This window comes from Fusarium flagelliforme (assembly GCF_020744385.1).
Source record: "Fusarium flagelliforme strain FIESC 12 MPI-CAGE-AA-0113 chromosome Unknown B0J16scaffold_7, whole genome shotgun sequence".
NCBI classification, from domain to species: Eukaryota; Fungi; Ascomycota; class Sordariomycetes; order Hypocreales; family Nectriaceae; genus Fusarium; species Fusarium flagelliforme.
In genome coordinates this window covers 1,877,013-1,893,489 of record NW_025763509.1, presented here as the reverse complement: position 1 = coordinate 1,893,489, position 16,477 = coordinate 1,877,013, and the positions used below count along the sequence as shown (strand labels likewise).

At 47.9% G+C, this 16,477-nt stretch overlaps 8 protein-coding genes across 8 annotated transcripts; 5 read left to right on the top strand and 3 right to left on the bottom strand.

Moving 5' to 3' along the window:
- Window positions 1–200: 200 nt before the first annotated feature.
- On the top strand, window positions 201–1,143 carry B0J16DRAFT_349235 (uncharacterized protein). Its single transcript, XM_046128865.1, has one exon. It carries the CDS (start codon window positions 252–254, stop codon window positions 951–953), a length of 702 nt encoding a protein of 233 aa, XP_045979164.1. The 5' UTR covers window positions 201–251; the 3' UTR covers window positions 954–1,143.
- Window positions 1,144–1,312: 169 nt separating this feature from the next.
- Window positions 1,313–3,221, top strand: B0J16DRAFT_418259 (uncharacterized protein). The gene is made up of 2 exons (XM_046133749.1): window positions 1,313–1,366; window positions 1,418–3,221. Exons 1-2 carry the CDS (start codon window positions 1,325–1,327, stop codon window positions 2,975–2,977), a joined length of 1,602 nt encoding a protein of 533 aa, XP_045979163.1. The 5' UTR covers window positions 1,313–1,324; the 3' UTR covers window positions 2,978–3,221.
- A 139-nt stretch (window positions 3,222–3,360) lies between these two features.
- On the top strand, window positions 3,361–5,025 carry B0J16DRAFT_404608 (pfs domain-containing protein; the record flags this gene model as incomplete). Its single annotated transcript, XM_046132815.1, has 1 exon — window positions 3,361–5,025. One exon carries the CDS (start codon window positions 3,361–3,363, stop codon window positions 5,023–5,025), a length of 1,665 nt encoding a protein of 554 aa, XP_045979162.1.
- Window positions 5,026–6,445: 1,420 nt separating this feature from the next.
- Window positions 6,446–7,281, top strand: B0J16DRAFT_349233 (uncharacterized protein). Its single transcript, XM_046128864.1, has one exon. It carries the CDS (start codon window positions 6,589–6,591, stop codon window positions 7,096–7,098), a length of 510 nt encoding a protein of 169 aa, XP_045979161.1. The 5' UTR covers window positions 6,446–6,588; the 3' UTR covers window positions 7,099–7,281.
- B0J16DRAFT_324280 (uncharacterized protein) lies at window positions 7,181–7,853 on the bottom strand (the record flags this gene model as incomplete). Its single annotated transcript, XM_046125821.1, has 3 exons — window positions 7,181–7,210; window positions 7,253–7,522; window positions 7,668–7,853. 3 exons carry the CDS (start codon window positions 7,851–7,853, stop codon window positions 7,181–7,183), a joined length of 486 nt encoding a protein of 161 aa, XP_045979160.1.
- A 445-nt stretch (window positions 7,854–8,298) lies between these two features.
- On the bottom strand, window positions 8,299–9,227 carry B0J16DRAFT_388656 (uncharacterized protein; the record flags this gene model as incomplete). Its single annotated transcript, XM_046131766.1, has 2 exons — window positions 8,299–8,597; window positions 8,654–9,227. 2 exons carry the CDS (start codon window positions 9,225–9,227, stop codon window positions 8,299–8,301), a joined length of 873 nt encoding a protein of 290 aa, XP_045979159.1.
- Window positions 9,228–9,826: 599 nt separating this feature from the next.
- On the bottom strand, window positions 9,827–11,914 carry B0J16DRAFT_185543 (multicopper oxidase-domain-containing protein). The gene is made up of 4 exons (XM_046122699.1): window positions 11,531–11,914; window positions 10,765–11,472; window positions 10,020–10,713; window positions 9,827–9,970 (listed from the first exon to the last, which is right to left on the bottom strand). The coding sequence occupies exons 1-4, from the start codon at window positions 11,764–11,766 to the stop codon at window positions 9,851–9,853; spliced, it is 1,758 nt and encodes a 585-aa protein (XP_045979158.1). The 5' UTR covers window positions 11,767–11,914; the 3' UTR covers window positions 9,827–9,850.
- Window positions 11,915–12,433: 519 nt separating this feature from the next.
- B0J16DRAFT_349230 (Cupredoxin) lies at window positions 12,434–15,321 on the top strand. Its single transcript, XM_046128863.1, has 11 exons — window positions 12,434–12,947; window positions 12,994–13,123; window positions 13,173–13,193; window positions 13,247–13,280; window positions 13,332–13,433; window positions 13,484–13,706; window positions 13,760–13,890; window positions 13,945–14,088; window positions 14,144–14,278; window positions 14,328–14,948; window positions 15,003–15,321. The coding sequence occupies exons 1-11, from the start codon at window positions 12,725–12,727 to the stop codon at window positions 15,123–15,125; spliced, it is 1,887 nt and encodes a 628-aa protein (XP_045979157.1). The 5' UTR covers window positions 12,434–12,724; the 3' UTR covers window positions 15,126–15,321.
- The last annotated feature ends 1,156 nt before the right edge of the window (window positions 15,322–16,477 follow it).

The following is a 16,477-nucleotide window of genomic DNA, read 5'->3' as shown; positions in this document are numbered from 1 at the left end:
CCGCCACCGTCAACGGCGCAAATGTCTACTCCGGTGGCGATTATCGTCTTGCCATCCAAACCGCCCTCGACCGCATCGGCGCCAACCAGCGCGTCACTGTCCGCGCCTCGGGCAGCATTGGAGCAAGCACCATCAGCATCACTAGTGGAAAGACGTTCGAGGTCTGCGGTACCATGAACGTCGTCTACAGAGCTGGACGTGGAGCTATCGAGGCCATCAATCAGAACGATGTTAAGATTCCTTATCTTAAGATGACTGGTAACCCCTACTTTGGCATGCGCTTCTCTGGTACTCGAAACCTTGCTCTTGGTGAGATTACCATGAACTTGAGCGGCGGTCTTGGAATTCGCTTTGATCGTGATGCCAACTTCAACTACGGCGTGAGCATGGGTAACATTGTCGTCACCGGAGCTGGTAGCCACGCTGTCGAGGTCTGGAAGGTCGACGGTCTCACCATCACTTCCGTCAAGGCCAAAGATGTCGGCGAATGCGGTCTCCTCGTCCAAGAATCACGAAACGCCCGCATTGGTTACGTCGAGGGTATCAACGTCGCCACAGGAACAGGCTACGCCACCCTGCGCTTCGCCAACGAGAACGGAAAGCTGAACAACGTGTACACCACTACAAACATCTTCGTCGACAAAGTCTACTCTCGTGGCGGTGGTCGTGGAATCTTCTGCGTGTCCCGATCTGGTGCTGCTGAGATTAAGAACATTGACCTCGCTGACAATGGCAATAACGCTATTCTGATCGAGAACTGCTACAACATGGCTATCCGAGATGGTGTCATCAACCGCGGTGGTGAAGTTCGAGTTTCTGCTCGAAGCGAGTTCCCTAACACTAGTGGTATTTATGTCAAGGCTCAAGTCAACAACAACAGTATTCGCGAGTCGCCTTGTGCTGAGAACATTTACTGGGGTATTACTGGTAACGCTAAGAAGAACGTTTGCTAGATGATCATACCTAGTCTGAGCAGACCTAAGCTGTGGAGAGAGGGAAAAAATATGTTGTCTGGGCCTTCTGGACATTGTCGGACCTCAAGATGGCGGATGCTTCTTGTAAATAGTTATCAGATCAATTATACATACACGCAACGAGAAGATAGTCCATTGTCAGTCGATTCGTCTTATTGTGATGTTGTTGTTAGATCGAAGTTTACTGTTGACAGTTTCCCCGCGTCTGAGAAACTCGCGTAGTATAACCAATCAACATGTCAGGAACGAAGATAAACCAATATTCCGATAAACCCCGCTTTAATCTCACGCGTTCCAAGACGCGCCCTTCTTCAACTCTGATGGAACAAAGAAATAATCATTAATTGAAAATGTCCCATCTTGAGAGACTACCACCAGAAGTTCTGCACGAGGTGATTATCATTGTACAATGCGTGGATTGTTCAAATGCTGATAGTGGCTAGGTACTTCGGTACGTGCACGATGGCTTCGATCGGCATAAATGGGGCGGCTACGACCCGCCCTTAGGCTATCACGAACTACAAGGCAGAAACCTGCGACGGAACCTGTGTGCTTTGCGTCTAGTCAATCAACAGTTCCATGAACTGGTCAACCCGATCCTCTTCCAGCATGTCGTCGTCAGTTCTGTTACGGGAATAGCGCGCCTGGACCAAATATCCAAGAATCTCAACCTACGCCGTTATGTGCGTCGCTTGGAGCTCTGCGTCATCCACCAAAGAATAAATCACTTTGTGGACTACAGGCCTAATCACGATACCAAGAATAAGGACCTGATTTATTTGGGACGTCTAGCCATCGTTATTCACACGGCACTGCCCAAGTTCCACGGTCTCAAGGTGTTGAAACTCGACTTTGAGGACATACCGTATAGCTTTGAGCGAGAGGTGGACGTAATGGGAAGTCTAAGTTGCTGTTTCAAGCAAGATACCGAGAACCTGTTTGAGTCCCTCGCTACAGCCCTATGCAGATCACAGCTTGATAAGCTAGAGGAGTTGGATATCGCACTACCCTTAGCACACGACTTTGGTCATTTTCTACACGATGAGTCTGATCCTGACTGGTGTTCGAAAAAGACATTCTTTGAGAAGCTCAAGCGTCTTCGAGTCGTCTACGGGCAATCTACGGAAAATGGAGAAGGCCTCGAGTTTCGTCACGAACAGCCGAACTATGAGTATGACAAATACGTCCAAGAGCTACTTCTCCTTGCAAAGAATATCGAATCTCTAGATGTGAAGGGCTCCGATATCCTTAGAATAACCCCAAGATCGGTATCACAGTATCATCTGAAAGAGCTACAGCTAGACAGCATCTCTATATCAGGAAAGACCCTGGCAACGCTATTCGCGCAGTCCCCAGAAATCCGAAAGGTTATCATCAGCGGGATTTATCTCGAGGCTGACACGTGGGAGGAACCCTTCCAAGTGCTGAGCGAGTCCCCTATAACCTTTTTCTATATCGAAACATGCGGTTACTCAGGTGATGGAGAGAGCAGAGAATATGCCCCCCAGATGATACGTTTCGTAACGGCCCCTGACGAAAGCTACATCGCGTCTCTACGTCCAGAAGACCACGCAGCTCTCGAGGCTATATTCAAACGTATTCATGAGAACATGAGGAAGATAAATGGAGATAGCTATGATGAGGTAGCAGCTGACTTGCTCAGAAAATGGCAGAAGGATAATATTCTCCGGAAAATGACGTCTGCGGGGGCCTTTGTCGCTGAAGTGCTTGCTAGGCAGAGGGAGGAGGAAGGTTTGAGTGATTTCGGGTCCTCGGGGGCTTCTATCGCGTCTTATCTCGACACACTGGAAAGGCGGGCTCAGTGGGAGGCTGGTATTTATCCTTCTCTTTCGGATTCTTCCGACGATGATTCCGTCCGGGATTATTCTTTAGATGACTCTTTGGACAGTTCTTTGGACGACTCTCCGGACGATTCCCAGGATGATTCTCTGGACGATGACTCGTTGGATGATTCATCTGATTCATCTGATAATGGCCTTTGAGAATTGTGTTTCCTCCATTCAATTAGTACAGGCGTCCTGGCGAAGGGTTACGAAAAAGTTGCCAAAAGAAACCAGGGTCACTATTAATTAGATTACAGTGACTTGAGTCTATCACGCTTTGCGACAACGATCGCCATTTAATTATGTGAATGCATAACCACAGTGCATTTGGTTTGCTCGTTCTACGAGCGTGATTCATGTTTGCTGAAAACACAATCAAGATGTGTGACCGGGTATTTCGGCCGTTGTTTGCCTCTCATCTCGCTGCCTGAATCTCGTCAAAATAAAATTCCTAATCCGACGTGATAGGTTTCTAGATCAATTCTCCATGCCACATTAATCTCAACTTCTCACCATCCAGATCAGCATCCGAGCCGACTGCGATGACGGAGCCATCTTCATCTATCACGAAGCGCCCTCGCACTTCTAGCCAGGACAGTACAACCAGTCTTCAGCATGATGACTATACGGTCGCGTGGATTTCCGCTCTGCCACTGGAAATGACAGCAGCCGAGGCCATGCTCGACACAATTCATACGCCACTATCGCAACACCCCGAAGACAGCAACTGCTATACCCTAGGAAGCATAAATGGACACAACATTGTCATGGCATGCTTACCCAAGGGCCAGTATGGCACCAATAACGCCGCAACGGTCGCAAGTCACCTGACCAGAAGCTTCCTCAACATCCAACACCGTCTGATGGTAGGCATTGGAGGAGGCGCCCCAAGTAGCGCTGATGTACGACTCGGTGATGTTGTCGTTAGTACCGAGGTGCTACAGTATGATCTGGGCAAGGCGATGCCAGATGATCAGTTCCAGCGCATTGCGTACCCTATCCGTCCTCCTCAGTCGTTGATGACTGCTGTCTCGAAGCTACAAGCCAGTCAAGACCGAGGCGCAAATCATTTTCCTACGATCATCCTGAATAGCGCGGCCAAACTGCCACATTATGTCCACCCAAGCCTACAGGACCGGCTATTCCAGAGCGACTATACCCATCCCGAAAGTTCGAAGAACTGCGATGATTGTGAGCAAACGAAACTCTCTTCTCGCGATGCACGCCATAGCACTGATCCAGTCATTCACTTTGGGCGGATCGCATCTGGTAACCAAGTCATCAAGGATGCACATACACGCGATAAGCTCTCGAAAGAGTTGGGATGCGTCTGTTTTGAAATGGAAGCAGCTGGGATGATGGATAGCTCACCTTATCTTACGATCCGTGGTATCTGCGACTACTCCGACTCTCACAAAAATAAGGAGTGGCAAGAGTATGCAGCCCTAACTGCAGCTGCATATACGAAAGACCTTTTATTAGCTATGCCAGCTCATGTCGCCCCTCCAAACAAACGGAGAAAGATGGAACAGCCAGAGATTCCCCAAGTTATGGACCCTGAAGTTACCCAATGTCTCGAGGCACTCTTCGTTGCCGATTCGGCTCAGAACCGCGAAGACATTCTTGACGCCAAGGGTCAGATTTGCGAAGGCACTTGCAAATGGGTATTACTCACAGATGAATTCAAGGCATGGGAACAGAATCCACCTCATTTGTTGTGGGTGTCTGCACCCCCAGGTGTTGGCAAGACCTTCTTATCCATCTATCTATCCAAATACTTTGAAGCTATTTCTGCAGAGCGATCTGAAATATCATCTATATGCTTCTTCTGCGACAACAAGATCGAAAACAGGAATACGGCTGTCAACATTCTGCGAGGACTCATACACCAGATGATCGCGCTTGAAAAGGGTCTGGTCAAAGTAGTACTGCCAACATGGGGTAAGAGATTATCCCAGTTGATCGAAAGCGGATCGTTCGGGAATTTATGGAAGGTCTTCGAAGAGATGGTTGATAATTCCAGCTTTCGCACCATATACTGCGTCATCGATGCTCTGGACGAGTGCGAGCGCGACTCATTGAGCCTGCTCCTGAGCAGATTTGAACGACTGAGCGATCCCGACAATGTATCACCCAATAAGATCAAATTGGTTTGCCTTAGCAGGAGGTTGGGAGGCATTGAAGGCCATCATGTGCTGCTACCATGACAGAATCCATGGTTGGCTGCGACTTCTTCCAATCGATATCAACGCCCAGCATGAAAAAGGCTATAACGCCTGCATTTTAGCATTGCAGTCTCATTACCCTCCGGTATCTAAACTGCGAGCACTGCTAGAGATTGGGTGCAATCCAAACCAGCCAGACGATGAAGGCAGAACACCCATTCATTATTGTGCCATGGAAAGTCGCTTAACTTTCAGTCCCCGAGAGTTTGAAAGGATCCTAGCATTGTTACTTTCCCAGAAGGATGCACAGGGGAATAGAGTTTGCCACAAAAGTCGCACAATCTTACATCATCTCACGAACAACTTCAAGGAGTCCTTTCTTGAGTATCATTACCTACCGAGTAGCCATGCCCGCCAGTTACTGGTATACCTCCTAGATAGAGGGGTAGACCGGCACTTCAAGGACTTGGAAGGGCTGTCTGCCCTCCAAATTCTAGAGATCTGTCTGGTATGACCGGGTAAGTCGGGGCACCGTACAGCCAAGGAGATGATCTTTATACTCCAGCAGTACTCTACAGTGCCTGATATCCCTGCTATATGGCGAACCCGTGGTGAAATTGGATGGTCGGAATAATCAGGCTATCTCCATCACCGGAATAAGAGACAGGAACTAGTCCATTAATACATATGTACCCTCTCATTCATGATTATCAGTTATAGCCCCGTTAAGTCATAGTTGGGGCTAAGATTGCAGTGAAGAGACCTGATTTAGATGGGTCCGGTTACTTGACCGCTTAGATTAGGCCAATTCAAACACCAATAAGAAAGAGGAGCCTCGAAATTTAGGGCAGATAAAACCCATAATGTCACTGTATTGTTTTGGATTGTACGCCATGATGGTTGGGCTACCTAAGAAACTCAAAGAGTTAACAACCACAGTATAACTGGTGTGAATATGTGATGCCATGCGAATTTCAACTCTAAAGCTCTTGTCTAAGGCCCCTTCGGCTAGGCCCTGACGTCTTACAGAACGATCGCTCGAGGGCTATCATGTTTATCTACCCTTGTACCGGATCACAGCTGTTAGTATGTTCCAAGTCAGGTCGAGTCTCAAGGAGTACGACATGCCGTGATTACCACCAGTCCACAAGAGTCTGCTCATTCCTTCGTCAATAGCGTTCGGAGCTCATTCCTCCGGGTATTACGATGCGTTTTGCTTGGATACTCAGAAGTCGTGTACTCTTTGAGGCTGAGCAGTCCTTTCATGGGTCGAGAGCAAGCGGTAAAGATCCAACTAGGTCGGTTTCGGAAGTAACCGAGAGTTTTCCCGCCTACTTTAAGTTAAGCTTACCCCTGATGCGCAGGGATCTGAATCCATGGCGTGTGAATTACGTATTGTGTCTGCGGCACGGCACACGATGCTGTGGCAACGAGCATTTCTAAGAAAAAAAGAAAAAGATTCCTTCAGGTTGTTGACGATGGTATCTAGGCAGTTGCTTAAGGCCTCAGACTATTTGAACCGGCCAATATCCTCCTCACTCTTCACCACTACATCTTTCTCAACACTACTCTCCAGACAATTCATCTTCTAAAACTACCGCTAAAATGCTCACAACAACCGTCCTCTCTTCTTCTCTGCTCGCTCTCGCAGCCACAGTCCAATCCTTCAAATTCACCGGCCCCAGCGCATCAGAGCCTCTCGACTTCACGAAAGAGATCATTATAACCTGGAGCCAGGGCAACTCATCCGAACAAAACAAGCTTCCTCCCACTTTCAGCCTGGACTGGGACTCGAAGCCCGATGAACTGCACAATTTTGGCGTCGAGCTCGAGGCTCACGTTAACGCTTCTGCCGGCCAATACAAATGGACTCCCGGCGAATACGCTTTTAAGACACTTAAGCCCTATGCCGAGAATCTTGCTAAGGAGGAGAGATTTTGGTTCAAGGCTTACTTCCGAAACGAATCGGATGTGGCTGACACTTTGTACGAGGCCACAAGCGAGAAGTACAAGATTGCTGGATTGGACGGGGTGGTGACGAACGGAGGAAAGACAGTTGGACTCGAATGGGGGGTTTTCGCGTGTGGCCTTGCAACCGTTGGCTTAATGCTTTGATAGTTGTTTATGATTGGAGGATAGAGAAGTGGCTGGTGAAGGATTGAATGAATGTGCGAGATTATACCCGTTTGTTGTAACATCATTCCGTTGGAAGCGTTGGAGGAGCAGCCTATAGACAGTGACAGGGATGATTGAATGAGATAAGGTGTACTTTTCCAGCTATATGAATCAAGTGTGACATGAAGTATCTCTTATCAATTGGTCGGATCACTGCGATCGTGTCGATAAGTTTCCGATGAGCCTTATCTGAGTCTTGAGTCCCATCCACCACCTCTCCATCTCGAATGAACTCAGTGATCCAGCCAATCGTCATCCGACTCCTCTTCGTATTGGCAAACTTCTCATGATCTCTCACCAGATGTTCCTTATACCATGGGTCCTCTTTTATCCTCTTGTAGTCATCGATACTCTTAAAAACTACCTGGGCAAAACAGTCATAGTCTGCAATGTTGGCCATTTTGGGGATCCATTAGCTGGTACATCAATTCCCGTGTTTCCGAAGTATTATGGATCTGAATTGGCTTGTTTTTAGTGCCTACTGTATAAACCACGTCTAGGAGACTTACCATGTTCCACCGCTTTATGCCGTATTTGGCCATGAGTTCTGTCGTCATAGGAGCTGATATGTTGATCATATGACGCCTGTATTGCTCCTCACTGAGATCTGATCGGCGATAGCCGAGGATGGTCAAGCAGAGGAAACGAGTGGGGGTACCCCCAGGGCACGAGGGATCAGGATCAGGCACCGCCATGATCAACAGCTAAGGTGTTGAACAAGCTGTCCCTGTTCAATAATTGTTTTAGTTGAGAAATCAGCCAATATGTTTCGTTAAACAATTTCAACATCCGCATCTTCTTTCATTCCCTGCGTAATACGGCGTTCGGTTGCCACAGCCTCGATCTTTCGGTGTTCGCTGTTGGGCGTCGGCAGTGTTGGTTGTCAGGTCCCGGGTTTCGGGTTTCGGGCTTCATTACATATTGATGGCCCCGACTACTTCGCGGACGAAGTTGGGAACACGGTACTGTTAAAGTTATAATCGGCGCCAATATTGTTGTTGCTTTTCAGCATTATTCTATGATGTAGTCTCAATTGAAAGTATAGAAGTAAAAGTCGAGCTGTTTCGAAATGGGGCTTCAGAATGGTAATCTAACAGCAATGCACTATTCAATAACCGGTGAATGTAGCTAAAATCTTGCTCAGGTCTCCACGGCCTCCAAAGATACATATGCATAACCAGGTTCTTCACTCTTAGTGGTAATCCTCAATGTTCCATCACTGTGGGCGATAAAGTATTTGTAGAGGCCACTTGAGCTCGTTAAGCTACAATCGAGCGTACCAGCCGATGAAGCAACACACTTCAAGATGCGGATACCAAAGCCATTATCTGTTTCTTCGGTGTCACTCTCGCAAACTCGAGGCTCGGCTGGGTCGTTCGTCTGGCCGAAGGCTTTGACAAAGGCACAAAAGACCTGACCCGCTGTGTTGAAAAGACGGCCTGTAGTTGCATCGACATAGAATGTTGACGGCCAGTTGGGCGGGGCGGAACCGGACGCATGAGCGTTGCATAGCTCATCGCACTGCTGGATGAAGCAAGAGTATATCCTTCAACACCGGCACCCTGGGCCGAGAGGCTCCTAGCAACTAAGCTAAATGTAGGGACGGGGACTGAGCCACTGGTAGTGGTGGTGGATTCGTAGATTGTTGAGGACTCGGCTGTGCTAGTGGGTTCAGTCATAACGGATGTCTCAGTCGTGGACCCGGATGTCATCGCTTCGGTCTCAATAATCAATGAAGTTTCGGTGGCAGATGAGATCTCGGTACCCGATGAGGTCTGGGTGAGAGATGGTGTCTCCGTGACAATGGAGCTGTCGGTAGTTCCGGTTGACGTCTCAACTATGATGGTTGAACCGTCGGTGGTTGTTGGAGGTCCAGTCGACTCAGTCTTAGTGTCGGTTGTTGCGGTTGTAGAATCAACACCAGTTGAAGAACCGGGAATTGTCGAGGACAGGGCATCACTAAGGGTAACAGAGGTCTCAGATGATACGATAGAGGAACGAGGCTGGCATGGTCCAGCATAAGCAGTGGTAGCAACTACCGCCACTGAGAGAAAGGCCTTTAGCAGCATTGTAGGGAATTAGCAATCTTTGAACTTGAAAGAATGGCAGTAAAGAACGGGGTATGATGTAAAGCTACAAACCAGGACGAGTTGGCAGCTATACATATGCAGGAAGGCTTCCTGTCATCACCGGTTCTTAATCATGACAAGCCACACTAATATCGTATTTCCACCATACGTGATTTAGTCAGGCTATTGGTTGATAAAAAGCAATAATATCGTCCAGAACATAGGTGATTCAGCTGGATTTAACTAGCTTAGAGGTAGTGGATAGACTATTGTTCAGGAAAACGTTAGCGTAGGGGTAACCGCCCAATGTTGGCCAATGGAGGTCAGGATAATTTTGATCTAGAAGCATTTGTAGGGCTACTAACCACTTTAGCATACTCCATACTGGTAGCTCTAAGCATCAATGGTACGAGAACAGCCAGTTTTTGTGCTAGTCTTTCCTTCCAGACAATATCCTCTGGTCCTCAACCGGATTGTGCTCGTAAATGTGGCCTGGAAGCGTTGGGGACCATTAAGAACCGACCAGATAGTATTGGAAGATGGTTCTATCGATTTACACAACAGAGCAGAGTATAGTTGCACATCCACAGTGGAATCCATCTTATTGCTCTTTTACTGGTAACTCAATCCAAAGGACCATAACGAAGATTCGGAACAAAGTCGGCATGGACCTTTTCTTTAACATGTCCAGGTATCTCGGCCATCGCCTCCACGCCTTCAAGAAGCACGATCTGTTGTCCAGCCTGCAAATCAATCAGCATAGCACAATCGTAATCTCAGACGTTAACTTACCCCAAAATGATGAATCATGTGACAATGCAACATACTCGCAGCGGGAAACGTAATCTCATACCGAATAACCGTCCAGTCACCAGTAGCATTCCCCAGTCGGCATCCATCGCGAATAGGTGGGTTCTTCAAGTTAAAGTTCTCTCCCTCGCCCGCATTGATAGCTTCTTGGACACTTGCCCAAGGAAAGCCACCGTGGCCTGTTCCGATTATCCACGCCTTGTGATTGTGTTTATGGAAAGGATGTTGAGTAGTAACGTTGGCGCCGTTTTCGAAAACGATGTCTACGACGGACCCGTTCAAGAGGGTATTTTGCGAACCTAGTGTGGTGCTGCCTCTGGAGTCATCTTCCCATAAAAGAGGTGGAAGCTGTTGGCGAAATGCTTGGTGGGAACCCAGACCCAAAGACCAAGACGATGGGCCTGTCATGTTGATGAATAGCTTCACTGTCTGGTCGGAAACTGGTGGTGGTGGTCTAGAGGGATATGGGGCTAGTTTCATCTCATCCATCGCTTTGTGTGTTGGTGATATGAGACTGCCGTTGAGATGCACCCAAGGTTTTGAGTCGGGGACTGTCGAAGCCTTGTCGTGATTGTGATAGCGAAGAATACCGAGACCTTGGATGACTTGTTCTGTACGAAGAGACGTAAGGCGAATAGCGTAGTCTCCCGGTTCCTGATTTAGATGTACCAGTATACTATCAACTCATGTTAACCTTTCACCACCGGAATACGAGTGGGACACTTACCTTATACGCTCTCCAAGGTTGCAGTTGGCAGCATGTACCTTTTGAGGGTGCACAAACTCGCCATCAGCCGCAATAACATAAAACTCATGTTCATCCACACTGATCTGAAGCTCATGATGCGCACCAGAGTGAATAAAGTTGATCCAAATCCATTCTTCTCCCTCTTTCGCCTCGACAACTTCAATATCTCCATTCGTTGGTTCACAGATTTGCGGATTGGCGTAGAGTTCCTGCTTAGCTTGCATCTTGCAGCCGAGAGAGTTTCTCCCAGGTCCACCAACTTGTTCAATCACCTCTTTCGAATGACAATATGTCCGGCCCTTCCCGTTCAGAACAATCGAGTTACTGCACCACGGGACGATACCCGTGTCGCGGTACATGATGAGTAGTATATCCATTGGTTCCGCGTTCCAGTCGCTTATGACGATATGTCGAGGGTTCGCTTCTGCGCGCTGCATCGCCTGCACATCTGCCGGTGACGATGATATTGCCTTGAACGGTCTTGGTCTCCAGGCAGCCGGTTCTATCCATATAGGACCGCGTTGTCCATCTGCAAAAGCGGGACCGAAATGGCCGTGGTAGAAGTAACTTCCGTACTGTTGTTGTACGGTGAATCGGTATGTGTAGTTGTCGCGGGGTTGGATGGAAAACTGTGTCACGCCAGGGACACCATCGTTCCAGGGTCTGTCAACTTGATAGATGCCGTGCCTGGTGACCGTATTAGTCTCGTTCCTCGGAAATGGATATTGAGTGTGTGGTGACCTACCAATGCATGGTAGTCTCAGTGGCCAATTGGTTATTGAGAAACACTTCGACCTCTTCTCCCTCGGCAGCTGTTATTAGGGGACCTGGTGTCTGTCCATTGATAGCAAAGACAGGTCGACCATGGCCATCTGCCGCACTCCACTGGCTGGTGACGGTAAAGTTGTATCTGCGAAGACCACTTACAACATTACTAAGCACGAAGAGGGAAAGTACCAGGCTTTGGACTATTCGAGGCATTTTGGCCTGCTGTCGAGAGAAGATCTGTATATTATTCTCTGGCGATGATCAGGCACTTCTACCGAGCATGGGCATGACTGTTATATACAAAGTACATCCGAGGTCCCTTCCTAAGCCTATGTCTCCGCGAAACGCGACAAGGATACCAGCTTGATAGCCAACTACCGAGCCCAAGGGTCTGCGGTTCGTCTATGCACTTCGGTAGGCAAGCGAGGGGTCGACGATCCGGGGCTCTTTGATAACCATTGCTCCTCCGGGGCAGCCATACTTGCGATTCGTTTCAAGTGATCTACTAAATTACTTGTGACTAATCATCCTCATCCGATGGTTGATAAGAAAAGCAATCCTAAAGATCGAGACGTTATCATTGGTAGGACTCATGAAGACTGAGCAAACACGAACAAGAGAAAAGATAAGCGGCGAGTCAACCGAGGGTCCTCCATGCCAGAACGCGGCTCAACAAAGAGGTGGTCATACAGTCTCGCTTCCTTGCCTCCAGGGTCAAACGGCATAGAACCTCCGACTTCCCGCAATTCGGCCAATAGCGTTTGACGAAATGCCATGCAACATTGCACGGGGCCACGTATACGCCAGGGCGAAAAGCTTAATATGTGGTCCCCTAAACCAGATCTCTTCCATTTAAGGACTATCATTCCGCACACTTAACCTCTTTACATAAACCGGGCTGTTTAGCAATGCGGATCTGCGTGCTCTAAGACATATCACCGGACACTAGATGTTAACCGAAACATGTGGTCTTGCTTCAGCGCCCGCAGGTGAAATTGAGGCTGTAGTGAAAGCCTCGGCATATGTAGTTTGCAACATGCCTGCATTTGCCGTGCGGCTTTGAGTCAGCTGTACTACTTCGGGAGTTGAACGGATAGGCTCGCATGGTAGGGTTTATAAACTTGTGCTGTTCTGGCTTCGTAGCGAGGACCTTGGTCTGACAAATGCAATAATGGAATCAAAGCGGACTTCGTTACCAAAAGTGACACAGCTTCACGCTACTTCTCGCAAAGCATGGCTGTTCACAGCTATCCTGATAACATCCTCATTGATCTTGGCGTTCTGGCACCAAGACATACACCATGTTTTTCCAAGCTGGGCAGATCGAACCGATGAGGCCGCCCGTTTGGTCAGGAAATACCATCTCCAAACAGGCGTACGCTGGATGAACCCAGGTACGTTGACATTACGTGTGTCACGTCAGGAGACTAATTGAATTAGATGGTGGTCGATGGAGAGTTATGTTCACTTGCAACGGCCAATCTCCCTGTCCAGTTCTTTATGCTGAAGAAGGCGATATCGTCGAATTGACCTTGAAGAGCGATATATACGCGCAGTCTTCTATTCACTTGTACGTCCATAGAGGATAAATTGGACTTTATGCTAACGATCCGTGCAAGGTCTGGTATCGGACACAAACAGTAATGGAACCCCAAAGCCAGCGCCGGTGTCTTGACTAACGGAATTATGGCAGATCATGGAATGATGGGACGGCAGGACTATCTCAAGTAGGCTACTCAAAGTAAGGCTTTTGAAAGACGTCACCTCATATTCTATAGTTTCCCACACTTCCGAGAAGCAACTGGACAAACGCCTACGACACGTCAGGTTCATGGGGACTGAATTGGTTCATCGATCATACCACAACCGCATCAGCCGATGTAAGCTACTCATTCAATCTCCATCGTAACACACACTGACTTCCCTTAAGGGCATCGCTGGAGCACTTTACGTAGCTCCCTCTCCAGACCGTCCTCGACCATACCATCTCATCACAAACAATAGCCTGGAGCTCCGCCAGATCCGGGAAGCTGAGCGCGATATTCGTCACGTCATTATTCAGAATCATCAGCATCGTGACTCAGTCTGGAAGCTGCTCCGTATGAGAACTGAAGGGTCAGAGTATTACTGTTACGATTCCATCCTGGTGAATGGTATGTTCGCATGCACGACTTTAGTGTTGAAAGTGCTGATGTGGTTTTGATAGGCAAGGGTCGGGTGCATTGTCGTCAGCCTGGATATGACCACCTGAATGGTCATACACTAGATCATAAAGGGTGTATTCAACCACATGATCTACCAGACGAGAAGTGTACGCCTAGCTTGGCAGACTATGAGGTTCAGACCCCCGAAAAGCAGATCTACGAACATCGCGACTGACAGAAAGAATAGGTCATCGAAACCCAAGGCCGGAAGTATATGATGATGAATCTCATCAACCTGGGTTTCGAACACTCGGTCAAACTCTCCATCGATCATCACAAGATTATCCTCATAGCCAACAATGGCGGCTTTGTCTATCCTGAAGAAGCAGACGTAACATCCTCCTTATGATGAACGCTATCTGGGCGGCTTTATTGATCTTTCATAGGTTGTGTACATCCCGGATCCCAGTCGTGTGACTGTCCTGGTCAAACTTGATGCCGAGCCAGACGACTACGCCATTCGCATATCGTCAACCAGTGAGCTGCAGAACCTCCATGGTTACGCGATCTTGAGTTATCAGGTATGCTTTCTTTACACACGTTAGATGAACTAATCTGATATGCCTGTAGTCAAAACGTCCGCCTCAGTATGGTGAACCTATGACACTACCCTCAACCACGCCAGAAACCCCCTGTCTTCTACCAGACAGCAACACTCACTCCAGCTGCAAAATCGCCGATGGACAATTCGCCCCTCCATACCCAGCCAATCCACCACCGTCACCCAGCAAAAACCATCCAGCACGAGCAGACTTCACTTTCCGACTAGCAGCAGACTCCCAACCATCCAAAACAGAGCGTGTGCCAGAGTACTTCCTCAACGGTAAGCCATGGCAACTATTCCACGGCTCCATGATGCCTCTCCTCTTTCATGTAGCGAATGAAACACTGGATAGACCTGTCATCAGCAACTTGCCACTAGGATCAGTGGTGGATCTCATCCTCGAGAATCGATTCAACGAGACTATATCGTTCTACAAGCACGGCGAGCCTTCGTGGCTTCTCGGATCCAGCGCACACAAGGCATTTCCTGGCGATAGCGTGGAAGATGCCGTGAAGTTTTTGAACTTGCACGATCCGGCGCTTGTAATTGTTCATGATTTGCCAGCGCTAGGATGGAGCGTTTTAAGGTTCAAGGTTACATCTCAGACGGCGACTATGCTGCATGCTGCAAAGCTGCGATATTTTGCTGTAAGTCTTGTACTCTGTCTCTTGTGTATGTTGTTTGTTAACAGAAAATATTAGTTGGGTATGACGGTTCCTATTTTGGAGGGAATTACCGAGGACACACCGTTGAAGATTCCCGAGGACATGATAGAGAGGCCTCATGTTGACTTCAAGCCTGCTCATGATGGAGTTTTTGGATAATTGAACATGGAATTGAGAACTACACATGGTAGGCGTGACATAAAGAGTTCATAAACGGATGACCTGATGGAGGTCGTGATGTTGTGTGAAGATTGAGAGACAATTATGTACCTGCGCCAGTAATTTACATCTTTGTTGTCAATGTGGTGTTTTTGTCTGTACACCTTCGAGAATCTACTTCTTATAAGTTGTTAAATTGAATGTTACTGAAGTCTTGCTCTTGAGACTGATGAATTGTCCTTCTATTTTAATGGCGAAGATGCAGAAAGTTGCAAAAATAACACGCTCCAGGGTATGATCCCGTCCCAACGCGATAGATGAAACGTGCTGTCTTTGCACTGGAACTCTATTCACTTACAGTGGAGTACAGTCACTTTTGGGAATGTTTTGCGAGCCCAGTCCACTAAAAGTTAGATGATGCGCCTCCACTATGTCGCAGATCATAATTACTCTCCGATCGATAACATTGCAGCCTCAACAGTTCCCCGAAAGCATACGAGTATTCTATCCTCTAGAAAGTTTGTCTCCTATCTTATGTCGCGAGGCTGCTGTGCTAAGATTAATAAGACGGGAAAACACTATCTCGTTTGCTGATTGACGGTTGAATCAATTATAGTGGATTGCCGCTGTAGTCAGCCACTAAAATTTGACAGCCCTTCGAACTAGGGAGGCCTGTCCCATTTCTTCAACGGCTTTGACGATGGAGCACGGTGAAGCTATTCAATTCTCCGATTGCATTATTAGAAAGAGCCAGACAAGATATCGTATTGACATTCCGGTCAATCTTCTCCGCAAATGGCTACAGGCGATGATCAGTGCAATCACAGACACAGACGAAAGCTGAGTCCGAGTATCAGACCAGAAAGTGAGAACAGGCGTCGTATATTGTCCGCGTTTATAAATGAAACCCACTGCCCTGTTTTTACGAGCGTTTCGTAGTGGAGGATAAGCATATTTCCTGTCGCCCACCTCCCGTAAGTCCATGCTTGACTTGATCCACATGCTTCAGGTGCCCTGTTTGCAGCACTGACGCTATCTCCAAAGCGCTGGAAATTCTCATCACCAAGAACTTGATCAGTCTAGTCCAAGATCAATCATCGGCAAATTCCAAGAATAGGCTGTCTCGTTAATCGCATTCCTAACCTCATTCACCTCTAACGCCCCTTGGCATACCGGTAAATAAGCTTGGCTACTCTATTCCAAGGCAATCCCTTTGAAACAAGCGCTCCACAAAACCCGGTCTCCTTTAATCCCAAAGCCAACCCTGAACATTGCAGTTTCAGCATGACATTACTGCCGCGTAGCCACGGAACAAGCAACGATGTGAATATTCCGCCAGTAGCATCTGTTCG